Source organism: Mobula hypostoma, chromosome 2 (assembly GCF_963921235.1).
Source record: "Mobula hypostoma chromosome 2, sMobHyp1.1, whole genome shotgun sequence".
NCBI classification, from domain to species: Eukaryota; Metazoa; Chordata; class Chondrichthyes; order Myliobatiformes; family Myliobatidae; genus Mobula; species Mobula hypostoma.
The window spans coordinates 142,296,811-142,322,209 of record NC_086098.1 but is presented as its reverse complement, the minus strand read 5'-3'; the positions used below and the strand labels follow the sequence as shown (position 1 = coordinate 142,322,209).

The 25,399-nt window shown below is 44.1% G+C and overlaps 1 protein-coding gene across 2 annotated transcripts in view; it reads right to left on the bottom strand.

The window, feature by feature from the left end:
- The window catches only part of rtn4ip1 (reticulon 4 interacting protein 1), a 59,881-nt gene that overhangs the window by 3,577 nt on the left and 30,905 nt on the right, over nucleotides 1-25,399 (bottom strand). The window contains exons 7-8 of one of the 2 annotated variants that reach the window (XM_063040822.1): nucleotides 24,107-24,290; nucleotides 16,225-16,317 (exon numbers count right to left, since the gene is read on the bottom strand). In XM_063040822.1, coding sequence (XP_062896892.1) covers nucleotides 16,225-16,317; nucleotides 24,107-24,290 — 277 coding nt within the window. The remainder of the gene's footprint in view (nucleotides 1-16,224; nucleotides 16,318-24,106; nucleotides 24,291-25,399) is intronic. The other variant, XM_063040823.1, reaches the window with a different exon arrangement.

The following is a 25,399-nucleotide window of genomic DNA, read 5'->3' as shown; positions in this document are numbered from 1 at the left end:
GAAGAACTCAGTAGGCCAGGCAGCATCCATGGAAAAGAGTACAGTAGACATTTCAGGACTTCATCAGAACTGGAGAAAAAAAAGATGAAGTCAGAGTAAGAAGGTGGGGGGAGGAGAGGATGAAATACAAGGTGATAGGTGAAACTGGGGGCAAGGGGTGAAGTAAAGAGCTGGGAAGTGGATTGGTGAAAAAGACAAAGGGTTGGAGAAGGGGGAACCTGATATGAGAGGACAGAAGGCCATGGAAGAAAGGGAAGTGGTGGGAGCATCAGAAGAAGGTAAGGAGGTGATGGGCAGGTAAGGAGAGAGAGGGAAATGGGAATGGAGAATTGTGATTGGGTGCGGGTGCCATTACCTGAAATTCAAGAAATCGATGTTCATGCCATCGGACTGCTGGAAAATTACACTAGAGAGTTAGTAATGGAGGAAAAAGAAATGGCAGAAGAACCTTACAAGTATTTTGTATTAGTCTTCACTATAGAAGACATTAGCAGTATGCCAGAAATTTGAGAGTGTCAGGAGCAGAAATAAGTGTAGATGCTATTACCAAGGAGAAGTCCAGAAGGTGGATAAGTCACCTGGACCAGATGAAATCAGAGATACAAAGCGACTTGGGAGTCCTTGGGCAGGATTCCCTAAGGGTCGATTTGCAGGTGGAGTCAGTGATAAGGAAGACAAATGCAATGTTAGCATTCATTTCGAGAGGGCTAGAATATAAGAGCAAGGATGTAATACTGAGTCTTTATAAGGCATTGGTCAGACCACACAGAGTACTGTGAGAAGATTCGGCCCCTTTTCGAAGAAAAGATTTTCTGGCATTGGAGAGATTCCAGAGGAGGTTCATGAGAATTATTCCAGAAATGAAAGGGTTAACATATGACTCTGGGCTTGCACTCACTGGAGTTAGGTAGAATGAGGGGGATCTCAATGAAATGTAACGAATTTTGAAAGGCCTAGATAGAGTAGATGTGGAAAGGATGTTTTCCATCATGATGGGCTAGGACCAGAGGGCACAGCCTCAAAATGCATGGATCTCCCTTTACAAAAGAGATAAGAAGGGATTTCTTTAGCCAGAATGGCGGTGAATCTGCGGAATTCATTTCCACAGACAGATATGGAAGCCAAGTCATTGGCTATATTTAAAGCAGAAGTTGATAGGTTTTAGATTAATAAGGGTGTCGAAGGTTACGTGGAGAAGGCAGGAGAATGGGGTTGAGAGGGTTAATAAATCAGACATGATGGAATGGCAGGACAGACTCAATGGGCCGAATGGCCTAATTCTGCTCCTATATCTTATGGTGCAAATAGAACATGCACATGCCAACTGCTGTTTACACTCGTGGAGAGCTAGTTGATAGATTGGATAGCATTAAAGCAATGGACAACAATGTGCTGATCAAACATTTGCCTGCACTGGGTTGCACTGAGCCTCAATTCCTGCTCTCTTTACTGGTGGCGAGCATGCAGGTGATGATAGTAGCTTCACTGTTGAAAAAAAATACAGGAAAAATACTTTTTCTACAAAAATGCCACTCATGAACAAAGTCTAACACAAGGCTATCAACCAGGGAAGACTGGCAGGGTTTCATCCAATGTCCCTTAGAAAGACGGCCTAAATTCAGCAAGGCAATGATGTTCACAGAAATTGTCTTCAATTTCTTAAGAAAGAAACCAAAAGCACAATGATTTTGTCGCAAGTAAAGTACTAGTGATAAAAAATATAGCAGATGTCACAATTATGTTCTCTCAAACAAGCATTTGAGAACATGCCAGAATGCTACTAGTGGAATAATTGTACACAAACATCAGAAGCAGTGATGAGAGGAAGTTGGGTAAAAGAACAAGAACTTCTCTGAACAGTATGTTCTGAGTCCTGTCCCATCCTCTTCCCCATTGCCCTCCAACCCAGGGATAACATCACACCATTGTTCACATAAACAATTTAGATTTGAGATCAGGGACTCCATCAAAACTTAAAACCATCAAAAAGTCTGATTAACAGTGCAAATCAAATTGTGGAAAAGACAAAGCCAGGCTAAGAAAAGATGTAACTGAAGAGACACATGTCTCCACATTGAAACACCACATACCCGTGATCATAGGACACCTATCAATCCACCAGGTGCCTATGATCTGGAATATGCCTCTCTACAAGTCTCTTGCTCCAGTTATAGAAAGCCCTGGTTAAATACCACCTGAAATATAGCGTATAGGTCTGGTCTCTGAAAGCGGCATCCAAGTCTGAATCCTGTCTGAATGGTGACAAGGATCCGCTACAATTCGCCTACCGAAGCAGCAGGTCTACAGCAGATGCTATCTTATTGGCTCTTCACATAAGATGATGAGAGGCATTGAACGTGTGGATAGTCAGAGGCTTTTTCCCAGGGCTGACATGGTTGCCACAAGAGGACACAGGTCTAAGGTGCTGGGGAGTAGGTTCAGAGGAGATGTCAGGGGTAAGTTTTTTACTCAGAGAGTTGTGAGTGCATGGAATGGGCTGCTGGCAACGGTGGTGGAGGCGGATACGATAGGGTCTTTTAAGAGACTTTTAGATAGGTACATGGAGCTTAGAAAAATAGAGGACATTGGGGAAGTCTAGTAATTTCTAAGGTAGGGACGTGTTCGACACGATTTTGTGGGCTGAAGGTTTTCTATGTTTCCAACCCTGGGACATCTGGACAGCAAAGATGCATACATCAGGATGCTCTTTAGCCATTTAGCACCATCGTCTCCTCAAAACTATTCAATAAACTCCAAGACCTGGGCCTCAATACCCCCTTGTGCTATTGGATCCTGGATTAACTCACTTCTAGACCCCAGTCAGTCTGGATTGGCAAAAACATCTCCTCCACAATCTCCATCAGCACAGGAGCAGCGCAGGGATTAGTCCCCTGCTCGACTCGCTTTACACTTATGTCTGAGTGGCTAAGTACAGCTCCAACACCATATACAAGTTTGCTGACAACACCATGGTTATGGGCTGTATCAAAGGGGGTGATGAATCAAGGGTGAAAACTTGGCTGAGTGGTGTAATAACAACAACCTCTCGCTCAATGTCAATAAGACCAAGGAACTGATAGTAGACGTCAGGTAAGGGAAACCAGAGGCCCATGAGCCAGTACTCATTGGAGGATTGGAAGTGGAAAGAGTCAGAAATTTTAAATTCCTGGGTGTCACTATCTCAGAGGACCTGTCCTGGACCCATCATATAAATATTATTGCGAAGAAAGCACAACAGCACCTCTACTTCCTCAGGAGTCTGGGGAGGTTCAATAGGTCATCAAAAACCTTGGCAAACTTCTATAAATGTGTGGTGAAAAGTGTGCTGACTGGCTGTATTTTGGCCTGGTATGGAAACACCAATGCCTTTGCGCAGAAAATCCTACAAAAGGTAGTGGATTTGGCCCAGTACATCATGTGTAAAACCCTCCCAACCACAGAGCACATCTATATGAAACGTTACCATAGAAAAGCAGCATTCATCATCAAAGATCCTCACCACCCAGGCCATGCTCTTTTCTCGCTGCTGCCATCAGGTAGAAGGTACAAAAGCCTCGGGGCTCACCACCAGGTTCAAGAACAGATACTACCCCCCAACCATCAGGCTCCTGAACAAAAGGGGACACTCATTTAAAGACTATGTTATATTGTTATTTTATGTATTTATTGCTATTTATTTATATCTGCATTTGCACTTTTTTTTTACAGTTAACAGTTCCTGATGTTCACAGTTTACGGTTACTGTTCTATAGATTTGCTAAGTATGCCCACAGAAAAAGAATCTCGGGGTTGTATGTGGTGACATGTATGTACTCTGATAATAAATTGTTACTTTGACTACTTTGTTATTTGCATGTAGGGGCTGTAGCAAAGGTTACTAGAATATTCCCTGGGTTGATCAATTAGGTTTTTGGGACTTTACCGTGCTGCAGTGATAGCCTACACACAGAGGTCACTGTGCTACTGTGATATATAGGTCCCAGGCCACTGAAGCATAATTGCCTGTGCAATACTGGGTGAGACAAAAGGATATCATCCACAATCCTACTCCATTTCAAAGCTGCACAGTACAAAAATTGGCCAGAGGTAGAATCAGGGACAGTATGCAGCAGTCGAGCAGCCTACCGACACTCTGACCTGGATTTCCCTCACCCATGAGCCGGCTTTTCTGAATGCCAATGTCCACAGTGGCTCTTAAAGGAGGCCAACTGGGATGCTGGTAGTGGGCTTCTGAAAGTGTTTTCAAGATCACCTGTTCATCTACCCGAGAAAGATCACATGGGAAGGCTCAGTAGATTTTCATTTCATATCACTAGGCAGAAATGCATGGGCAGCACAACTGATGAAGGAACATGCTCTCCTTCCTACCTCTGGTGACTCATGTTGTAACCCACCCTGTATACCGAAAGGGTCTTGCTTCACACAGGCTGACAAAATGATGGTTCTGATGGGGGTGGGGAAGAGGAGGAAGGATAGGGAAGGGGTGGGGAAACAGAGCCAAAGAGGCAAGAGACAGAAGATGGAGGGAAAGACAGAAGAGAAAACAAGGAAAAGAGAAAGGAGAGGAAGGGAAAGACAAGAGAAGAGCGAGGGAGGGAAACACAGGAGAAGGGAGAGTGATGAAAAGATAAGAGAAGAGAGAGAAGTAGGAAAAGATGAGAAGAGAGGGAGAGAAAGGTTGTTGAAGGAAGTGGGAGGGAAAGACCAGAGAAGGGAGAGGGAGGGAAAGACGAGAGAAGATAAAGAAAGTGAAAGAAAGGCACAACAGGCGTGAGGAAAGAGCAAGTGTTAACGTTACACAGGGTTATTAGCTGCTGTTCAGTAAGGACTGTATTGCCACCTATTGGAACAAGAGCTGTTAGTTGCAGTAAGCTGCACAACACATCACTCATAAATGAGATAAGTTCATTTAATGATTTCTTTTCATGAAGAAACTCTCCAGGGCATTTCATTTGACATTCACATTAAGTTAGACGAAACCAGGCCATGATTCCAATCAGTTTTGATGAAAAGTTGTTAGTTAAAACTGTGATTCTTTTAACACTTCAGAGTCATACAGTTATAGAGCACTACAATGCAAAAACAGGCCTTTCTGCCCATCTAGTCAGTGCCAAACTGTTATTCTGCCTAGTCCCAACAACCTGCACCTCCCCTCCTTACCCTTCCGATCCATGTACATATTCAAACTTCTCTCAAATGTTCCAATCAAACTTGCATCCACCACTTTCCTGGAAGCTCGTTCCACACTCAAGTTCAAGTTTACTGTCATTCAACCGTACACATATATACCAGCAAACAAAATGACGTTTCTCCGGACCAAGATGCACAATGCAGTAATGTAGCTCACATATACAACACAAAGTAATATCACAAATAAATTAACAAATAATAAGGTGTGTATACAGTGCCTACAAAAAGTATTCACCCCCCTTGGAAGTTGTTATGTTTTATTGTTTTACAACACTGAATCACAGTGGATTTAATGTGGCTTTTTTTTTACACTGATCAACAGAAAAAGACTCTTTTGTGTCAAAGTGAAAATAGATTTCTATAAAGTGATCTAAATTAATTACAAATATACAACACAAAATAATTGATTGTATATAAGTATTCACCCCCTTTAATATGACACACCAAATCATCAGTGGTGCAGCCAATTGGTTTTAAAAGTCACATAATTAATTAAATGGAGGTCACTGTGTGCAGTCAAGGTGTTTCAATTGATTGTAGTAAAATACACCTGTATCCGGAAGGTCCAACTGCTGTTGAAACTGCATCCTGGCGAAAACTACACAATGAAGACAAAAGAACACTCCAAGCAACTCCATAAAAAGGTTATTGAAAAGCACAAGTCAGGAGACAGAGATAAGAAAATTTCCAAGTCTCTGAATATCCCTTGGAGTACGGTTAAGTCAATCATTAAGGAATGGAAAGAATATGGCACAGTTATAAACCTGCCTAGAGCAGGCCATCATCAAAAACTGGGTGACCGTGCAAGAAGAGGACTAGTGAGGGAGGCCACCAAGAGTCCTATAACAACTCTGCAGGAGTTACAAGCTTCAGTGTCTGAGGTGGGAGAGACTGCACATACAACAACTGTTGCCCAGGTAATTCACCAGTCATAGCTTTATGGGAGAGTGGCAAAGAGAAAGACACTGTTGAAAAAAACTGACATGAACCCTCAGCTGGAGTTTGCTAGAAGGCATGTGGGAGACACTGAGGTCAGCTGGAAGAAGGTTCTATAGTCTGATGAAACCAAAATTGAGCTTTTCAACCATCAGACGAAAGGCTGCATTTGGTGCAAGCCAAACACTGCACATCATCGAAAGCATACTATCCCTACTGTGAAGCATGGTGGTGGCTGCATCATGCTGTGGGGATGCTTCAATGCAGCAGACCCTGGAAGACTTGTGAAGGGAAGGTAAAATGAATGCAGCAAAATACAGGAAAATCCTGGAGGAAAGCCTGATGCACTCTGCAAAAGAACTGTAATTTGGTAGACTATTTGTTTTCCAGCAAGACAATGGTTCCAAGCATAAAGCCAAAGCTGCACAGGAATGGCTTAAAAACACCAAAGTTAATGTCCTGGAGTGGCCAAGTCAGGGTCCAGACCTCAATCCAATTGGGAATCTGTGGCTGGACTTGAAAAGGGCTGTTCACTCATGATCCCCATACAATCTGAAAGAGCTTGAGCAGATTTGTAAAGAAGAATGGGGAACAATTGCAGTGTCCAGATGTGCAAAGCTGATAAGAGACCTATCCACATAGATTCAAGGCTGTAATTGCTGCCAAAGGTGCATCTACTAAATACTGACTTAAAGGGGCAAATACTTGTATAATCAATTATTTTGTGTTTTATATTTGAAATTAATTTAGATTACTTTGTAGAGCTCTGTTTTCACTTTGAAACAAAAAAGTGTTTTTCTGTTGATCAGTGCCAAAAAAGTCAAATTAAGTCCACTGTGATTCAATGTTGTAAAACAATAAAACATGAAAACTTCCAGGGCAGTAAGTACTTTTTAGGGCACTGTACGTTAAAAAGTAAACAGTATGACGGAGCTGGCACTTCATACATGATGATATCTAGGTAATGGCAGGGAGTTCAGTAGTCTTATGGCCTGGGGGAAGGAGCTGTTTTTCATCCTAACAGTCCTTGTCATAATGCAAGAATACCTCCTGCCTGATGGTCGAGGGTCAAAGAGATTGTGGGATGGATGAAAGGGATCATTGATAACGCTAAGTACCCTACATACACTGTGCTCCTGATAAATACCTCTAATGGGTGGAAGAGAGACGCTGATGATCCTCTTCACAGTCTTCACAATCCTTTGTAGGGACCTGTGGTCAGATGCCTCACAATTCTTGTACCAGAAGATGATGCAGCTGGTCTGGAGACTGTCGAGGGTGCTCCTGCATAAATTGGTTAGAATGAAGGTGGGGGGGAAGATTTGCTCACCTCAATCTCCTTAGCAAGTGGAGACGTTGCTGTGTTTTCTTCACCAGTTGAGGGAGAAGGTGAGATTATCCATTATGTGCACACCCAGAAACGGTGCTCCTAACTCTCTCCAGAGAAGAGCAGTTATGTGCAGTGAGTGGTCACGCTGCACCTTTCTAAAGTCCACAATTACCTCTTTGGTCTTGTCCACGTTGAGACTCAAGTTGTTGTGCTCACACCATTATTCCAGCCGCTCTTCCTCCTCTATGTACGCCGTCTCAGCGTCGTCGATGATGACAACCACTGTTGTGTCATCAGAGAACTTGATGATTCAGTTTGAGCTACATCATGCAGTGCAGTCATGTGCCAGCAGTATGAGGAGCAGCGGCTGAGCACACAGCCTGGTTGGGGGGGGGGGGTAACTAATGCACAGCGTAATGGAGCTAGAGATACAGCTGCCAACACGGACTGGGGCCCTTCTGTCAAGAAATCCAAGCTCCAGTTACAGAGAGAGGTGCTGAGACCCAATGTGGACAGTTCACCCACCAGCTTCTGAGGGATGATTCTATGAAATGCCAAGCTGAAGTCGATAAACAAAACCGTGGCATGCGAGGCCCATTTCCAGGCGAGACAGGAGAAAGTGGAGGGCAGAGGCTACGGCACCATCAGTGGATCGTTTTGAGTGATAAGTGATCTGGAAAGTGTTCAACGTAACAGGAAGATGGAATTTAATATGATCCAAACCAGCCTTTGTCATTGTTGAGGTCAGTACCGCTGGATAGTAGTCATTAAGGCAAGTTACTGTCACCCTCTTGGGCAGAATGATAGTGGGCACCTTGAAGTCTACAGGGACAGTGGACTGTTCCAGAAGGATGTTGAAGGTGTCTGTTAGAACCTCTGTTAATTGGGCTGCACAATCCCTCGGCACCCGACCAGGTATGTTACCAGGCCCCAGAGCTTTACGTGGGTTGACCCTGGCTAGGGTCTTTCTCTCATCTGTCATGACAGATAGAGTGTGTGCTGCTCAGGGGGGAAGGGGGACCTTCCTCACTGGCACATCGTTCTGTGCGTCCTCCCACCACCCTCTGAGTGAAGAAGGTTCCCCCCATGTTCCCCTTAAATATTTCACCTTCCACCCTTAGCCCATGACCTCTAGTTCTAGTCTCAGCCAACCTCAATAGAAAAAGCCTGCTTGCATTTACCACTATCTATGCGCCTCATCATTTTGTATACCTCTATCAAAGCTCTCCTCATTCTCTGATGCTCTAGAGAATAAAGTTCTAACCTATTCAACCTTTCCTAAAACATCAGGTCCAAGTCCCAGCAACATCCTTGTAAATTTTCTCTGCACTCTTTCAATCTTATTGATATTTTCCCTGTAGGTGGGTGACTGCACACGATACTCCAAATTTGGTCTCACCAATGTCTTTTCCAACTTCAACATAACATCCCAACTGCTGTACTCAGTTCTCTGATTTATGAAGACCAACGTGCCAAAACCTCTCTTGATGACCTTATCTACCTGTGACACTGCTTTCAAGGAATTATGGATCTGTATTCCCAGATCCCTCTGTTCTACCACACTCATCAGTGCCCGACCACTAACCATGTAAGCCCTACTTTGGTTGGTACTCCCACAATTGCAACACCTCACACTTCTCTGCATTAAATTCCATCTGCCATTTTTCAGCCCATTTTTCCAGCTAATCCACATCCTGCTGTAAGCTTTGGCAGCCTTCCTCACTGTATTACTGGAGATATTCAGACATTCAAATTGCTTGGCAGTTTTGACAGGCAGCAAAGCAGGAAAACAAGAATATAGGAGTGAGACAGCCTCCCCTGATCATGGCAGATCAACACCGGCCTCAACCCCTTTGCCAGTTGCCCAGAACACTCAATTCCTCAATCTTTCAATTATTTATCTATCTCCATCTTAAATTATATTAATGATCAGGCCCACAGACGCAGAATTTCAGGCATCCACTTTCCACTGAGAAATAAATTTCTCCAGACCCCAGTTTTAAATGACATCCCTCTATCTTGTAGCTATGGCCCCAGATTCACAAACTCTCCTTCTCAGAGCCTCCAACACACCCAATGATTATTTCAGATGTTTTGCTCATTTATACCACTGAAAGGTGCAGAACAGCCAAAAGGTGCAATGCTTCAGATTAGGTATAAAGCTGGTTTTAAACATTGAAGATAAAATTTGGTCTTTACTTCCTTTAAAATCTGATATTGTTGAATATCAGAGAGTTGATTAGCCGTCAATGCTTTCTAGGGAGTGACTCTTTCATTGTGTGGTCCTGTGACCACCCAGACCAGATGTTGAAATTCAGGACAACCTGTCTCAGTAAGTATACTCTTCACATTCAGACCAGCTGAGATCAGACCGCAGGTTGTGACTATAGAACCAAGACCCATACCAGTGACCTCTAACCCAGTGTCTGCAGTGGGCCAGAACCTACTGTAATTCAGTGTAGTTTGACAGGTCCAGTAACAATGGGGAACCAAGGAGAGAGAAAAAGACCCTCTGCACAGAGCACAGGATGATGCTTTTCTGGGAGCAGCCACTTTAATGGGACTAGGTGAATATTGTTTGATCAAAGATTCTGGGCATGGCGAAACGACTGGCTTGTTAGTGGTGAGTTCCTCAGCTGCCGAGGGCCAATGGCCATTCCACAGCCTGACTAACAACAAAGTCTCTGGACAAAAGAGACTGCAGGTGCTGGAATCCAAAACGAACAAAGGGAACACTGGAAAAGCTCAGCGAGTTTGCGGTGTCTACAGAGGCAAAGCGTGTCGGTCAACAATTGGTACTGAGACCCTGCATCCAAAGTGTGAACACACTCCATGGATGCTGCTTGATCTGCTGAGTCCTTTCACCACTTCCTTTGTCCATTGCTGCAGCATCCACAACCTTTCCAGCCTTACAAAGTAAATGGACCCACCGACTGTACAATCAGAAATCAAGCCCAAACCACTCCCAATGTGTAAGGGTCATTTTTCAGGTTCACACAGGAGGCCTGGTGGCCAGTGTAGAACAGTCATCTGCAGTACCGTGCAAAAGTCTTAGGCACATAGACATAGCTAGGGTGCGTAAGACTTTTGCACAGTTCTGTATGCCAACGTGGAGCGGAGAGCAAGTTTGTAAGTCTGGCGGGAGCAAAGGATGCTGGGAATAGCGAGGGTGGAGTGCTGGGGGAGGGGTGTGGGAGAGGTGGCAGAGTCATGCCAGGAGTGGAGTTGGTGGGGCAGGTGTAGACACACCCAGCCCTGAGACACCAGGCAAGGTCATTTGATTCCAAACAACTCGTTTATTGGTCATTACAGAATGTCTCTCTGGTGCTTCCCACTCCCTCTCCTCTCCTCTCCTCTCCTCTCCCTTCCCCTTTTCTCAACCATGATTCCCCTCTCCCCACTCTCAGTCCACAATAGAGACCCATATCAGAATCAGGTTTATCATAACTCACATATGTCAGTAAATTTGTTTTTGTTTGCAGTAGCAGTACAGTGCAATATATAAAATTACTACAGTACTGTGCAAAATTCTTAGGCACCCAAGCTTGTGCATAGTACTGTATCTAGTTACCTACCTTCTGGCCCCATGTCTCTCCTATGTTTAAAACCTATTAACCAAGTGCATTTTAGAACTGCCATTCCATCCTTTCCCAACCAAGTCCTAGGAATAACGTCCAAAATCATGACAATATGCTGCATTTAGAAAAAAAATCTTCCCTCTTATATTTTTGCCAATTGTCTCCTACCTATTGCTCTAGGTACTTATCCTGCTTTGTACTTAAATGAGATAGAATAAAAGAAAAGTGAAGAAAGGATTGGAGCAGAAGAAATAGCATCAGTGAATGCAACACCTGCTCGAAACATTAGGCACCTGTCTGTATGTAAGAATAACTGGATAGTGGACAGCAACAAATCAGTGCTATGTTTCACTTCTGCAATTGCCAATCCAATTTTCATTAGCAATATGTCTGCAATAAGTCAACGTTCGAAGGCCAGCGACGCGGAGGGGGGGTATAAAAGACATATGTGGATGTTGGGCTGTCTGAGGTCAGTGGTTCCTGGGATCAGTCAGTCAGAGAGCCTGGCGTTTGAGCTTTGGAGTTGGGGTTCCGTTGTTGGCTAGTCTGGGGGTGGAAACAGAAGATCAAAGCCTGAAAGTTGATCAGAAGTTCCGCTGGGCAAAGGCTGGAGACTGGAGGTCTGGAGACCTGCTCTAAGAGCGGACGACTGTCTGCGTGTGTGGATCAGTGGGAGGGAGGAAAGGGGCTTGTTTTGCTGTTGTTGTTTCTTGATGCTTGTTGTGTTCTGTTTTGTGTTGGCCTGCCAAGCATGCTGGACAAGCTATGTTGGCGCCAAAGCCCCCAGCACATCCTGTTCAAATTGTATTGGTTGTTGACACAAACAATGCGTTTTTTTCTGTGCACTTCGAGGCACATGTGATAAATTAATCTGAATCTGAATCAAAATCCTGTATAAACTAAGTAAACAAGCCAAGCCCAAAAGCAGCCATTAACATCCTGAACTGAACTGTAATCCAGAACAATGAGAGATGGCACATGACTCAAATGCTGGCTCATTTCAGTTATGCAGTTACTCAACACAATTTACCCCTCACTGGTCTATTTTAAAGCAATTATGCAACGTAGAGGTTTTTGAAACTGCTGAATGGAATTTTCACTGTGTTCATCTCATACAGCAAGTCCCTCTGAACACAATACATTCACTTCATTCATTGCTATCCTTTCATTGTCCTGGTGTTGTTCAGGAATTAACCAAACTGAAAACTCTCCAACAACTAAATGGAAGTTGAGTGATGAAAGTGAGTGGAACTGAGGTCCAAGAGGCCCAGCACATTATGGCTGCGAAGTGTCCACCATCTATGCTGTGCACTGCTATAACTCACCAACACCTTACAAAACTGCAATCTCTGCCAATTAGCAAGTGCATTGAAGCATCATAATCTCTAAATAACCTTCCAAGTTACACACTAGTCTAAATTTTTCACCATATTTTTTCCTTGAACAAAGTTTGAAATAAGTAAAAGGAAAATGAAAAGAGCAATGCATCAAGACAGAGAGGAGCAACTCAAAGCTCCAAAGTTTAAAGTGAACTCTATTATCAGAGTATGTACTTATCGCCACATACAATCCTGAGATTCTTTGCCTTGTGGCCATACTCAGCAAATCAATAGAACAGTAACTGTAAACAGGATCAATGAAAGCAAGAGCATAGAAGACAACAAGCTATTGAAATGCATCTAAAAATAAATAGCAATAAATAAGAAGAGCATGAAATCACAAGATAAAGAGTTCTTTAAGTGAGATCTTTGGTTATGGGAATTTCTCAATAGATGAGTGTAATTATCCTCAATTTGTTCAAGAGCCTAATGGTTGAATGATTAATCCAGAAGGTATATTATAAGGATGAATGGTGCTGTCTCAGGAGAAACTACTTTTTAAAATATTCATTTTCAATATTTGGGCATCATTGTCAAGTGCAATATCTATTGTCCATCCTTAAATGCCTTAGAATGTGTTAATAGGCCATCTTCTTGTTGGACACGTGGCCAAGTGGTTAAGGCGTTCGTCTAGTGATCTGAAGGTCACTAGTTCAAGCCTCAGCTGTGGCAGCGTGTTTGTGTCCTTGAGCAGGGCACTTAACCACACATTGCTCTAGTGTCTGTGCGAGGAGTGGCGCCCCACAGACTTCCAATCTGCGCCTTGTAAGGCATGAAAATGCCCGACGCAGGCCTCTCATGGTCTGAGTCGGTGTTCCCTCCCTCCCTTCTTGAACTGCTATAGTCCTCCTGAAGGAAGCATTCCCGCTGTGCCAATGGGCAGGGAGTTCCAGAATTCAGGTTCAGCAACAATGAAGAACTGGTGATACAGTTCTGTGGAAAAGTCTTAACCATATATATATTATATAGCCAGGGTGCCTAAGACTTTTGCACAATACTGTATTTGTCAATGTGGAGTTGAGAGCAAGTTTGTAAAACCAGCAGGAGCAATTGATGTTGGGAATGACGAGGGTGGAGGGCTGTGGGACAGGTGGCAGAGGAGGAGTGCCAGTGGTAGGGAGTGACACAGGTGCTAACACACCCAGCCCTGAGACACCAGGCAAGCTCAATGATTCCAAAAATTGGTTTATGGATTATTACAAAATTATTGCTTCCTGCTCCCCCCCCTTCCCCTTATCCCAACTATGATTCCCCTCTCCCTATCACCTTCCCACTCTCAGTCCACAATGGAGACTGATGTCTTAGGCACCCTAGCTACATACATGTGCCTCAGACTTTTGCACAGTACTGTATATTTACAAGTCAGAGCGACATGCAGCTGGGAGTGGATCTGCAAGTGGTGGTGTTGCAATGCCCCTACTGCCCTTGTCCTTGGCAGTGAGAGTATGAGATGCTGTCAAGTTAGCCCGGGTGAGCAAGTGCAGCACATTTGTAGATGGTAGACATTACAGCTCGTGATGGAGGCAATGGATGGTTGTCAGTGGAGTGACAAAATGCCAGTCAGGTTAACCGCTTTGTCCTGGAGGGTACTGAGTTGTCTGACTATTGAAGACACTGCATGCATTCATACAACTATTCGACTACACTCCTGATGTGTGTCGTATGTGCAGTAGAAACACCTTGGGGCATCAGAAGCAAGTTATTTGCTAAATGTGATCCTATTTCTCACCTGCCCTTGTAGCTACTGTACCTATACAAAACCATAAGACATCGGAGCAGAATTAGGCCATTTGGCCCATCGAGTCTGCTCCACCATTTCCCTCTCAACCCCATTCTCATGCCTTCTCGCTGCATCCTTTCACAGGCTGACTTCTCAAGAAGCTATCAACCTCCGCCATAAATACACCCAATGACCTGGCCTCCACGCCACCTGTGGCAATGAATTCACCACCCTCTGGCTAATGAAATTCCTTTTGTTCTCTGTTGTAAGTGAACGTCTGTCTACTCTGAGGTTGTGCCCTCTGGTCCTAGACTCCTCCGCCATAGGAAACATCCCCTCCACATCCACTCTATCTAGGCTTTTCAACATTCGATAGGTTTCAATAGATCCCAGCCTACCCACATTCTTCTGAATTCCAGTGAGTACAGACCCAGAGCCATTAAGCGTTCCTCATATGATAAGACTTACATTCCCGGAATCATTTTCATGAACCTCCTTTGAACCCCCTCCAATGTCAGAACATCCTTTCTTAGATAAGGAGCCCAAAACTGCTCATAATACTCCAAGTGAGGCCTCACCAGTGACTTATCAAACCTCAGCATTACTGTCTTGTTTTTATATTCTAGTCCTCTCGAAACAAATGCTCACATTGCATTTGCCTTCCTCACCACTGATTCAACTTGCAAATTAAACTTTTAGGAATCCTGCACAAGGACTCACAAGGGTCTTTACACCTTTGATTTTTGAACTTTCTGTCTGTTTAGAAAATGGTCTATGCTTTTGTTCCTTCTTCCAAAGTGCATGACTGTACACTTCCTGACTCCATTTTCCATCTGCCACTTCTCTGCCCATTCTCCTAATCTGTCTAAATCCTTCTGCAGCCGCTCTGCTTCTTCAATGCTATCTGCCCCTCTACCTATCTTCATATTGCCTGCAAACTTGGCCACAAAACCATATAACGTAATTGACATATATAGTAAAAAGAAAAATCTGGCTGGTCCAGTTGAGTGTCCATCAATGGCATTCCTTTAGATACCGATGCAATAGCAATTAAACTGAAGACAAAGATAAGTGAATATATTCTCTTGTTCTGCGGATGGTCATTTCTTGGAGTTTTTATGGCAGAAGTAGTACTTATTACTTATCAGCCCAAGTCTGAATGCCATCTTGGTCTTGCTACATATGACATGGGCTGCTTTATTTGCTGAGGAGTAACAGGAATTGAATAGTGTACAATCACCAGTAAACATCACAGTAGTCTATAGATGTTTTTCCTGTGCTCCACTTAACTCGGGTAGATGTATAGTCCCATTGGAGTCAGAAGGTTCAAAAGTTGATCTCCAGTCTGCAGCTGAAGCACTTTTACCAGGCTGAACCAATGGGTGGCGGCATTGCCCAAGACTGCCAGTGGGTGAAGGATTTAAAATACTCATCCTAAATCCTGATGGGGGGAGACGGCGGTGGGTGGTGTGGTATAATGTCTCAGTGCCCTAGGAACTTACCTCTCTCAACCAATAAGGCAATCAGTTCTAATAACATACAATATCTATTGCAGTAAGCTTAAAGGGATGCTAAAGGGTGTTAAAGGGAGCAGAAATTAAAGCTACACATCAAAGAATCACAAGTAGCTTTTGTCTTTTGAAAGATGCAAATCGTTGTACAATTTCTGAGTCCTGCAAAATGCAAGAAATTCACCTGCAGCCAGATGGTAGTAAAGGAACCAGAAAATGCGTTTGTCCTAGAGAGAGGGTTAACCTACTGGATGGATGGTTTTAAAAATTATGACAAGTTAAATGAGGAGAAGATGATTTCATTCACAGCAAAGCTCAGAGTTGGGGGCCAGAGCAATATCCTCATTGCTAATAGATCAAATTATTTACCCACAAGGTGATGAAATGAGAATTTGCCACCACAGAGGGTGGTGAGATAAACAACATTGAGGGTAGGTTAGATAAGTACATGGGGTAATGAGGGAACAGACTGCTGATAGAGTGAGAAAGGAAGAAACCTCCATTTCAGCAAAGACAATGGATTGCAGGGTGTGCAAAGTTTCTCTAATATTGGGGCATTGTTTCCTTCATCCAGACCTACCTTTTTTTCCTCTACAAGCTTTGTTATTTCATCCAGAGTTGGACCACTCGGGGCAAAAAAAGCCCAGCGATAGTGAACGCCTTTGCTCATATGCTACAAGGAAGAAGACGGAAAATGTTATAACAGGATGCAGACCCTCCAGTTATCTCCATTAACAATACTTCTAAACCTGTTAGGACAGGACTCAGTGCCATGATGAACCTATTTAGCTCATCCAAGTACTTCAGAGACAACAGAATAAAAATAAGCAAGGCCTCTAATTTACTGAGGAACTGGTTCTACACTTCTCCAGATAATTGCAGCAACACACACACAATGCTGGGGTAACTCAGCAGGTCAGGCAGCATCTGTGGAAAAGAGTAAAGTTGACATTTCAGTCTGAGTCCCTTCTTCAGGACTGAGAAGGAAGGGGGGAGATGCCTGAATTGAAAAGAGGGGGTCAGGGAAAGAGGCTAGCTGGAAGGTGATAGGTGAAGCCAGGTGGGTGGGAAGGGTCAACGACTGGAGAAGAAAAAATATGATGGGAGTGGAGAGTAGACTGCAGGAGAAAGGGGAGGAGGAGGGGACCCAGGGGGAAGTCATAGGCAGGTGAGAAGAAGTGAAAGGTCAGAATGGAAAACTGAGGAAGGGGGTGGGAGTAATTTGTTCATCGGAAAGAGAAATCGATATTCATGCCATCATGTTGGAGGGTGACCAGACAGAATATAAGATGTTGGTCCTCCACCCTAAGGATAGCCTCACCTTGGCACAAGAGGCGGCTACGGTCCAACATGTCAGAACAAGAATAGGAACTGGAATTAAAACGTTTGTCCACCAGGAAGTCCCACTTGTGGTGGATACTGCAGAGGTGTTGACAACAACAAATGCCTTTGTAAAGGCATTAATTAGTGAGTATAGATTGTATGTTTGCTTGGCTGTCAAAACTCTCTAACATAAATGGAGGGAACCAGTGAATACCGACCTCAAATTAACTGGTATATTTTCAGATTTTGATGCGTTAACTTGTGTGAATAAAGGCAGCTACCACAGCCTACCTTATGAATAATACTTTGGTTTGTGCTTTGCAATATCTTTCTATGTTCTATGAATGCAGGTTATGTCTTTCAGCAGTTTTTGCAGAATAAGGTAATGTGGGAAGTGCTAAGTAAACTGTGTGATTGGGTGATGACTCTAAGTGCGCTAAAAGAAGAAAACTCTGGGGTGCTATCTGTTTCCTCCAGACACACAAGTATTTGTAATGACAAACTACAATATCAGACTCCTTTCATCTTCTGCAGGGACCATTCTCTTAACTCCCTAATCTGTTCATCCTTCTCCACCTACCTCTACCTGTCCATTGGCACTTTACCCACCAAGAGCAGCAGGTGTAACACCTGTCCCTACGTCTCCTCCCTTACCAGCAAACAGCACCTCCAGGTGAGACAAAGATTCCCATGCACATCCTCCAGTCTACTGCACGCGCAATGTGGCTTTCTCCACATTGGTGACAGCAAACACAAACTTGGTGACTGCTTTGCCAAGCACGTTCTCTGACGGCAACGGACATCTGGAGCTCTCAGTTGCATGTCATTTCACCTCCCTTTCTCATTTCCACACCAATTTTCCCATCTCCAATGCCAGAGCGAGACCCAATGCAAAATAGAGAAACAACATCTCATATTCTGCCTGGGCAGTCTGCAACTCAGTTTCAGGTGACCTTCACTCTCATATTTCTCCTTCCCACCAAACCACTCCCCGCAACTCTCTCCTTCTGATCTGTCTCCTGTTCTCACATTTTTATTCCCTTAATCATACTCCACTCCCCCGCCCCAGAACCTTTCCTTGACCTATTTATGTCTCCCTTATTTCTTCCTCCTGATTCCATCCACCTACTACCCACAAAAGTCACCCACTGGATCCCCTCCTGCATCTGCCTTCATATCTTCCTTAATAGTTCCCATTATCAAATTCCAGCACTGACAGCCCTTTATATTCCCCACTTGGTCACCCCGCTGTCTCCACCTTCAGTCTCCCCACCCCCACCGAGTCTTATCCGCCCTTTCTCGCCCCTTGTCCACTTCCACCTATTATCCACCTGCTTCCATCTCCCAACGCACCCTTTCCCTCCCACAAAACACATCCATCTGCCCATCATTCTGCACCCTTTCCCAGCCACCGAGGATCTACCCGATCCAGCCTCATCCCTCCTGCTTTTCTCTTTAAACTGGCCATCTTCTCTTGCCACTCTAAATTCTAATGCTGGCTCTCGAACTGAACCATTGTCAATTCTTCCCCCTACCCCCACAGATGCCTTTGTACCCCCTGAGAACCTTCAGCAGTTTGGTTTTTTTTTGTATCATTTGTATTTTTAATCAATTGCTGTACTTTCATTTTAACTTTTAATAGCTTGTGAACAAGGACAACCAGGTCCCTCTGAATGGAAGCATTTTTAAAACTCTCACCATTTAACCACATATTCTTTGCACCTTTATTTTCTACCGAAGTACATGACACTCTGAGAGGGGAGGGTGAGCGGCCAGACGTTGTGGTTTGGTGACATAGCTGGGGGCAGGGATGCCGTCCCGCAAAGAGGTTTCAGAGAGCTAGGTAGAAAGAGAAAAAGGTCTGAGGATTACTACCCATGCTACATGGAGTTCAGTACATAGCTCAGGAGTTGATGTAGGAGGGTGGGCTTCAGATTTACGGATTATTGGACTCTCTTCCAGGGCAAGATCGGAGGAGAAACAAGATCTTCTCTGGGTGGTTTGCTGGTGCTGCTCGGGGGGGTTTGAACTAGACTGACAGGGGGATGGGAACCACAGCAGCAGGGAAACAGGGCGGTATGCTTGCGGGCAAGAAAGGTGGTATGACAAGTAAGGGAAAGCACGAGGTACCTTATTAAACATGGTGAGACTGATGGCTGAATTGCGTTGATTTCACCGTTAGGAGTATTATGGGTAAGGAGGCTGAACTTTAACAGCCAGGATCAGTACATGGAATGACAACGTTGCTTCCATTACAGAGACCTGGTTGCGTGAGGGACAGGACTGGCACCTCATCGTTCCTGGGCTTCATTGCTTTAGACATTATTGGGGGGTGGGGTTAAAAGAGGTGGAGAGTTGCACAACTAGTGAGGGAGAATCACCTCCTCCCTCACCTCCAGGTGAGGCAATACTTCACCTGCAAATCTGTTGGGGTTGTCTACCTTATCCAGTGTGGTCACCTCTGCATTGGTGAGACTCACCGTAGATTAGGGAACCACTCTGTCGAGCACCTCCACTCCATCCACCAACAGAGTAATTCCCCAGTGGCCAACCACTTTAATTCCTATTCCTATTCCCTTTCGATATGTCAGGTCCATGGCCTCCTCCTGTGACATGATGTGGCCATCCTCGGGGTGGAGAAGCAACACCTCATATTCCGTTTGGGGACCCTCCAACTTGATGGCATGAACACTGATTTCACCTTCTGTTAAAAAATCCCTCCCTCCCCCTTCGCTCTTCTGTTCCCCAATCTGACCCCTTAGCTCTTCTCACCTGGCTATCATCTCTCCCTGGGTCCCTTCCTCCTTCCCTTTCTCTCACGGTCTACTCTCCTCTCCTGTCAGATTCCTTCCTCTCCAGCCTTTTCCCACCCACCTGGCTTCACCTATCACCTTCTAGCTATTCCCTTCTCCTGACCCTATCATTTTATTCTGGCATCTTTCCCCTTTGTTTTCAATCCTGAAGAAGGGTCTCGCACCAAAACATTGACTGTTTATTCATTTCCATAGATGCTGCCTGACTTGCTGAGTTCCTCCAGCATTTTTTGTGTTCCTTTGGATTTCCAGCATCTGTAGAGTTTCTTATGTTTATGATAAGGAAGAGTGTCATCATAGTACTCAGAGAAGACCCATTCACAGAGGTGATTTGGGCAAAGATCTGAAGTAGAATAGTTGCAATTACGCTGATGGGATTATACTACAGGCCTTCCAATAGCCACTGAGAGGTAGAGTAACAGAAATGTACACAGATTCTGAAAAGGCACATAAACAACAAAGTTGTCACAGAGGGGGAAGATTTAACTTCCCCAGCATTAAACAGAACTTCCTTAATAAATCTAAGATGGGGTAGAATTTCTTCAGTGCATCCAAGAAGGGCCCTTGAAATAATATGTGGAAAAAAAATACTAGACCTGGTTTTAAGAAATGATCCAGGCCAGGTGACAGACCTGAGAGTGGGTGAACATTTTGGGAATAGTGACCAAAACTCATTAATCACGAGTAAAGGTAAAATCAGATCTTGCAGGAAGATACTAAGTTCAGGGATGGAGCATTACAACAGGATAGAACAGAAACTAAGGGGCACTGACTGGAAGCACCTGCTGTCAGGCAAGTCCACATCTGACATGTGGAGGTTGTTAGTAAAGACAAGCAGGTTCAAGTTCAGGATTGGCATCTTCTGCTAAGAACAAGGATGGTAAGGTAAGGGAACCTTGGACAACCCAGGAGGTCCTTAATTTAGTCAGGAAGAAGAAGTATACATAGATCTAGGAAGCTAAGTTCAGACTGGGCCCTTGTAGAATATAAAGACAGCAGGAAAGTGTGGAAGCCAAAGCGGATCATGAAATGTCCTTGGTGAGCAGGATCAAGGAGAATCCCAAGGCATTTGATTCTTATATTAAGAAAAAGAGAATAACTAAGGAGAGGGTAGGTCCAGTCAAGGATTAAGGAGAGAACTCCTGATTGGATTCGGAGCAAGAGGCTAAAGTGCCAAGTGAGTACTTCACATCTGTATTCACTGAGGAGAAATGGGAGGACAACAAAAACAGAGTGGGGTTTACTAACTTGCTGGGACATTTTGAGATCAAGGAGTAGGTAGTGCTGGGTCCTCCAAAAAACATTGAAGTGGATATGTACCCATGGCCCGATGGCATTTATCCCAGAATATTGAAAGAAGCAAGTGATGGGATTGCTGAGGCTTTGACAAAGGTCTTTGTGTCTTGAAGAGCAACAGGCGGGGTCCCAGGGGATTGGAGAGCAGCAGATGTTGTGCTTTTGTTCACAAAAAGAAATAGGGATAATCCAGGTAATAATAGGCCACTGAGCCTCACTTCAGTTGTAGAGTATTGGTGAATTGGCTGATCATTATCATGTGTACCAAGGTCATCTGAAGTATTTATGTGAGGTGAAGAGTATATTGATTGGCTGCATCACAGCCTGCTACGGAAACACCAATGCCCTTGGAAGGAAAAGCCTACAAAAAGCAGTAGATACAGCCTAATCCATCTCGGGTAAAGTCATCCACAGCATTGAGCATACCTACACGAAGCACTGTTGCAGGAAAGCAGCATCCATCATCAAGGACCCCCAACATCTAGGCCATGCTTTCTTCTCTCTGCTGCCATCAGGAAAAAGCCTCAGAACTCTCACTACCAGGTTCAGAACAGCTATTACCCCCCAACCATCAGGCTCTTGAACTAGTGGGGATAACTTCACTCACTCCATCACTGAACTGTTCCCACAACCTATGGACTCATTTTCAAGCACTCTTCATGATATTTATTGCTTATTTATTCAGTATTTGCATTTTGCTGTCTTTTACACATTTATTGCTTGTCAGTCCTGTGGGGCAGTCTTTCATTGATTCTATTGTGTTTCTTGTCTTTACTGTGAATACCCGCAAGAAAATTAATCTCAGGGTTGTATATGCTGACATATACACACTTTGATCATAAATTTAGTTTGAACTTTGGTAAAGTGATAAACATTTGCATACTGTTCATACAGATTAATTCATTACAATAGTGTAACAGTTACACAGAAAGTGCAGTGCAGGTAGACAATAAGATGCAAGGTCTTAACGAGGAGATTGTAAGCTCAGGAGTCCATCTTATGGTATTAAGGAGTCATTCAATACTCTTACAACAGCGGGATAGAAGCAGTCTTTGAGCCTAGTGGAATGTGCTTTCAAGCTTTTGTATCTTCTGCCTGATGGGAGGGATGAGAAGAGAGTCTGGCTGCAGCGAGCGGGCCTTTTATTATACTGGCTGTATTACCAAGACAGTGAGAAGTGTTGACAGGAGTTCATGGGACGGCTGATTTCCATAACGTGCTGGGTTGTGTCTACAACTCTCTGCAAGCTTCCTGCAGTCACAGACAGAGTGACTCACATCTAGCTGAGATGCATCCAGACAGGGAAGCTACTGGAGAGGAAGCTGGGGGGTAGCATGTATGCACATTTGAAAAGGCATTGACTGCTTAAGGAAAGTCAGCATAACTTTGTGCAGGCAGGTTACACCTTACAAACTTAAGCAAGTTTTTTGAGGTGGTGAAAAAGGAGCTTCATGGGATTAATATACGAGTAAGGAAGTCAAGCTGCAGTTTTCTAAAACTTCAGTCAGACCTCACTTGTTTGTGTGCAGTTCTGGTCGCTCCAAAATAGGAAGAATGTGGAAAGTGTGTAGCAGAATTTTACCAGGATGCTGCCCAGACAGAAGATACATGTTATAATAAGGCAGCACAGACTCATTGGGCCAGAGGGGACTGTTACCGGACTGTGTCTCTGAAATGAACAGACGACAGCCACCAGGTGGCAGAGCTGCTACAGCTGATACCTTACACACTACCTGTGTGTAGCACATACACTCTCCAGGTGACGGTGCAGTGCTACAGTTTCTTCCCACATCCCAAACACATCTGCATGGGTAGGCTGTGGGTATTTGTGCAAATGGCAAGAATCTGGAGGAAGCTGATGAAAATATGGGGTAAATAAAACGGTATTAGTGTAGATTAGTGCAATTAGGAGTGGATTTGGTAGACCAGAGGACCTGCTTCCATGCTGTATGACTCTATAATACTAAGTAAGCCACTGCCTATCCAATACTGGATTCGACTTACAACCTCACCACACAGTAAAGCCTGACATTCAGGAGTTAAGTAAGGAACAGAGCAAATTCAAATTAAGCCATACAGCATGCATTGTAAATATCTGCTTTGCACAGACTGGAGTAGCACCGCAGTCTCGGTGTCTTGGGCAATGACAATAAAGTTCTGTTCTATTCTCTCCTATATGCATACTACCAAATTCCTTGTAGTGCTGCTGAGGTCCAAAGCAGATGCAGTATTCAACGAATCAGGCTGGTCCATTTGAGGCTTTTGCTTTCTCAGCCCGCTGAGGAGCACTGCTCTACAGTACGTATCCCTATTCTGACCTTAAGTACTGGTGGACTGTTGATGCTGGAGATTCTGCTGGAATAGAAGCTACCCAAACCTTCACCTTGAAGACAGATCTAATTCTGCCACCATTATTCATTCTGCTACTGTCACTTTAGCATTTCCCTTTGCACAGCTTCAGACTGCATGTGGCTTACATCAGCACAGCATCTCAGAGAGCACCTTACAGCCAATAAAGTGCTTTAGAAATGTGGTCACAGTTTGAACAGATTTGGGGACCTTTTATTCGATATTTTCATTTAATGTAATATATACCCTTCTTGTTTTTTTTTCACTGTTTTTAATGGAGGTCGGGATTGAGGACGTGATTTTAAGTTTAACTCTGTTTGGTTTCAAGTTAGCCCATTGCTTTGCTTTGCTTTTAGTTAGTTGCACGGTGGGTTTTTTTGGGGGTTTTTTTTTTCTTTTTTTCTATTGATATATATAAAATTTAGTATACTATTATGTTATCTTGGTTTCTTATGTTTAAATTACATTGTTTGTAGTATTTTTTTTTGGTATTGATACCTTCTGGAATTTTATTATATTTTAACATTGTATTAATGTTTATATGGCTTACCTTTTTGTATACTTATTCAATAAAAAGATTTAAAAAGAAATGTGGTCACAGTTGCAGGAAGTATTGGAGAGTCAGCACATATTCTGTGCTCAAGTCCGTACAGTGAGGCATATTTCCGAAAATAACTTTACCTTTAGGACTTTGCTGCCTATGGTGGCCCCTGAGCGAAACATTCCATCAGCAATTCCAAGTCGATCCATATTGAGCATGAATGGTGTCACCAATGTTACGTACGTAGCTCCCGACCACGGCTTCAGCAGGTTCAGTGCCCACTGCTCTGTCTGTCCACCCACATTATCCAAGATAAAGTCAAACCTGGACAAGAGACACATGGTTATGATAATCCTGGGAAAACACATCTATACGTTCCCACTGAAAGCAACAGAAGTAGGGTTCAAAGGAGTGGAGAGGGTTGCTACTAGCATCCTATATTAAATGGGACTTGGATCTGTACCTTCAAAACAGGGTCATTTAGCAGAATTTATGCTAGGAGTCAATGCCAAGAGATCTCCCAAAAGAGGGATACTTTGTTGAAGAGAGGCTCACTCACCATTGCTGCAGACCTCCCCCTCCAACTGATGAGGATGGAGAAATTAAACTGAGGAAAACTTAAGAGGACTGAATTAGTGAAACAGTGATAACAACGCTGCTGGAGATTCCTGACACAAGGGATTCTGCAGATGCTGCAAATCCAAAGCAACGCACACGAAATGCTGGAGGAACTCAGCAGGTCAGGCAATATCTACGGAATTTAAAAAAACAGTCGAAGGCATTTGATAGGAGAGGAGAGTGGACCATAGGAGAAAGGGGAGAAAGCAGGTCAGCAGGGCGAGGTGATAGGCAGGTGAGAAAAGTTAAGTGGCCAGAGTGGGCAATAGAAGGGAGAAGGGGAGACAAAAAAATTACTGGAAGAAGAAATCGATGTACATGCCATCAGGTTGGAGGCTACCCAGACAAAATAAGAGCTGTTGCTCCTCCATCCTGAGAGTGGCCTCATCGTGGCAGAACAGGAGGCCATGCATCAACTTGTCGGAACAGGAACAGGAAAAGGAATTAAAATGTTTGGCTGCCCGGAAGTTCTGCTTTTGGCAGATGCAGCTCAACAAAGGGATTCCCCAATTTATGACAGGTCTCACCAACGTAGAGGAGGCCACACTGGGGGCACCGGATACAATAGGCAATCCCAACAGATTTACAGGTGAAGTGCTGCCACACCTGGAAGGATAGTTTGGGGCTCTGAATGGAGGTGAGGGAGGAGGTAAATGGGCAAGTGGAGCACTTTGGCCATTTGCAGGGATAATTACCGGACAAGGGAATTACGGAGGGAGCAATCCCCGCCGAAAGCAGAGAATCGGGTAGGAGGTAAAGATGTGTTTAGAGGTAGGATCCCTTTGGAGACGGTGGAAGTTGCAGAGAATGATGTG